The sequence below is a fragment of the Lycium barbarum genome, chromosome 4, assembly GCF_019175385.1.
Source record: "Lycium barbarum isolate Lr01 chromosome 4, ASM1917538v2, whole genome shotgun sequence".
Lineage (NCBI taxonomy): Eukaryota > Viridiplantae > Streptophyta > Magnoliopsida > Solanales > Solanaceae > Lycium > Lycium barbarum.
The window spans coordinates 56,328,895-56,331,907 of record NC_083340.1 but is presented as its reverse complement, the minus strand read 5'-3'; the positions used below and the strand labels follow the sequence as shown (position 1 = coordinate 56,331,907).

Sequence of the window (3,013 nt, the reverse complement as noted above, 5' to 3'; positions counted from 1 at the left end):
TTGTAACCTGCAAAAAAGAAAACCTGGTTAGAAATAAAACTTCTCATCTTACTCTCCTCCAAATGGACTTGAGTAAGATGAGACCTGATGGACTCCACATCTGACTCCATCCTCAATATTTCCTTTTTGTTCTGATTCTTAAATCGGGACACTGCAGCTTGTCACTATTAAGAATTTTTCTTCCCTTTGAATCCAGTTCTGCAAATGAGTTGACCTCTACCTCTCCATGATCAAGGGCATAGTTGGCAAGATGATCAGCCAATTGGTTATCCTCTCTCATAATATGCAAAACATGTACCTCTGCATGGTCCATGATATCTAGCAGCTCCTCAACCTCAAATGTAATGTTCCATGGAGGCTTCCACTCTCTATCCAAAATATTCTTTAATAGTAAAGAATCAGTTTCCAGATAGAAAGAATAGACATGTTTGGACAAGCAATATCTTGCAGCCTGCAGAAGTGCTTTAGCCTCTGATTCAGTATTTGTACACTCTCCCATTCTCCTAGCCTCTGTATATATCAGATCCCCTGATGAATTTCTCACACAAAAGACAAAGGAACTTCTTCCTGGATTACCTCTACTGGCCCCATCTGTGTTACACTTCTAAACACCCCCAGGTGGAAATTTCCACATGACCTTGGTGACTTGTAATTTTGGCACAAACTGTTCCAACATCTTCAGAATGTCATGCCACCTATGTGGAATTGTTTTGATTCCAGATTTCCTACTTTTCACCAATTGCTGAATATCAGTAGAAGCCTGATAAATAACTCTGCTAGTTGACACCTTGTCCCTATGCTTATCTCCATTTCTTTTCTTCCAAAGCTGCCAAACTATGATAGATGGGATAGCATAGAAAATGTTCTGAAGTCTAGAAGGAACATCAGCTGTCCACCATTGCATAATCACCTGATGCAAGTGCATACCATCAACATTTATTCCAGCTGCTGCACAAAAATATTTCCATGTTGCTTGTGCAGTGGTACTTCTCAAGAATATATAGGGAACAGTCTCTTCCTTTGGTTCTACACAAGAAAATCACCTGGAAGGCATATGATATCCCCAACTCTTTACTACCTCATCAAGAGGAATTTTGAAATGCCATACTCTCCACATCAGAAAAGCTATTTTGAATGGCAGTCCCTTGACCCAAATTTTCTTGTACACCTCCTTCTTTTCACCTCTACTCCTTAAATATTCCCATGCAGATTTAACACTAAATTCTCCATTTTTCTCCAACATCCACCAAGGCTTGTCAATCTCTCCAGGTTTAGCAGGTGGTTTTACTTCATGCAAGATGTATTCAGCCAAATCCTCAGGCAAATTATTTCTGATGACAGGTACATGCCACCTACCATCAGTAACTACATCAGACACATTCTCTATGGCTTCATTACATTGAAATTCAGGAGGGACAATGAAATATAATGGGCTTAGACCAGACCAGTTATCAAACCAGAATAATGAAGAGCCCATTCTCAGCTGCCACCAAATTTGATGATCCATCAGGTCCCTAGCCTGCAACATTTTCCTCCATACATGAGACCCTTGTTTCCAAGGGACAAGAATTGAATTATTCTTCTTTAAATATTTGTTGCTCATGAAAGCACTCCATAAGGATGGTTTAGTCCTGAAGTTCCACCATAACTTAGCAAACAAGGCCATTGATATGTCTGCAAGTGATCTAAATCCCAAACCTCCCTCCTGCACAGGCAAACAGACCTTTTTCCATTTTGCCCAATGCCTGCCACTCTCTCCTATATTATTACTCCAGTAGAACTGAGCAAAGATCTTGTGTAACTTGTCTATTACAAAAGATGGAGGATCCACAGCTGCCAATAGGTGCATAGGCATTGCCTGCAGTACATGTTGTAGGAGTACTGCCCTTCCTCCAAAGGACAAAAGTTTTCCTTTCCAACTCCGCAGCCTGTTTCTTACCTTTGCAAGCATTTCTGAGTAGAATGCCATCTTACTCCTGCTGTAATATATAGGGCAGCCAAGGTACATAAGAGGAAACTCCTTCCTAGAAATACCAGTTACCCTTTCCACCTTTTGAAATATCTCCTCTTCTACACTATCATGTAAGTACACAGAACTCTTTGCTTTGTTGATCAACTGTCCTGAGGCTGCTTCATACTTAGCCAATACCCTCATGATCAAGCCTAATGAAATCTCACATGATGATGTGAAAATGATGGTATCATCTGCATAGGCAAGATGATTGATTTTTGGACTCTACTTAGGTAAGCCAAAACCAGTAAACCATAAGTTATTATGCAATGAATTTAAGGCCCTTGACAGAACTTCAGCTGCTATGTTGAATAGTGTAGGAGACAAAGGGTCACCCTGCTTAACACCCCTAGTTGAATGAAAGAAACCATGTGGTTGGCCATTGATAAGCACAGAATACCAGTTATTCCCAACTAGTTCATATATGAAACTTATGAACATCTCACAAAATCCCATTTTCCTCATCACTTTTGTGAGAAATATCCATGACAGCCTATCATAGGCTTTTGTCATGTCAAGTTTCATCACTACATTAAGCACAACCTGATTCCTTTTCTTGGTTCTGAGTCTAATATTAGTAATAATCTCCTGTGTCAACAAGATATTCTCTATTATACTCCTTCCCCTCACAAAACTTGCTTGATTCTGAGAAATTAAATGAGGCAGTAGGTGAACCATCCTTTCATGTATAACTCTAGAGAAAATCTTATTAACAAAGTTGCTCAAACTTTTGGTCTCATGTCACCAAAGGTCTGCACATCCTGCTTCTTAGGAAACAACACCAAATTTGTGTGGGTTATGTACCTTGGAAGTTCATGTCCTCTGAAACAATCCCACACCATGCTGAATATATCCCCTCCAACAATTTCCCAACATGCTTGAAAGAACATGCCTGTAAAACCATCAGGCCCTCCAGCACTTGCATTATTCAAGCCAAACACTGCATGCTTGACTTCTTCCATAGTAGGATCAGCAGTCAATTCTTCATTCTGCTCATCTGTG

At 40.0% G+C, this 3,013-nt stretch overlaps 1 protein-coding gene across 1 annotated transcript; it reads right to left on the bottom strand.

The window, feature by feature from the left end:
• Positions 1 to 2,236: 2,236 nt before the first annotated feature.
• LOC132637507 (secreted RxLR effector protein 78-like) lies at positions 2,237 to 2,689 on the bottom strand. The gene has a single exon (XM_060354586.1). It carries the CDS (start codon positions 2,687 to 2,689, stop codon positions 2,237 to 2,239), a length of 453 nt encoding a protein of 150 aa, XP_060210569.1.
• Between the last annotated feature and the right edge of the window lie 324 nt (positions 2,690 to 3,013).

Coding starts and splice junctions, on each gene's coding strand:
- LOC132637507 (XM_060354586.1), bottom strand. CDS start 2,689: ATGGTTCACCTACTGCCTCATTTAATTTCTCAGAATCAAGCAAGTTTT.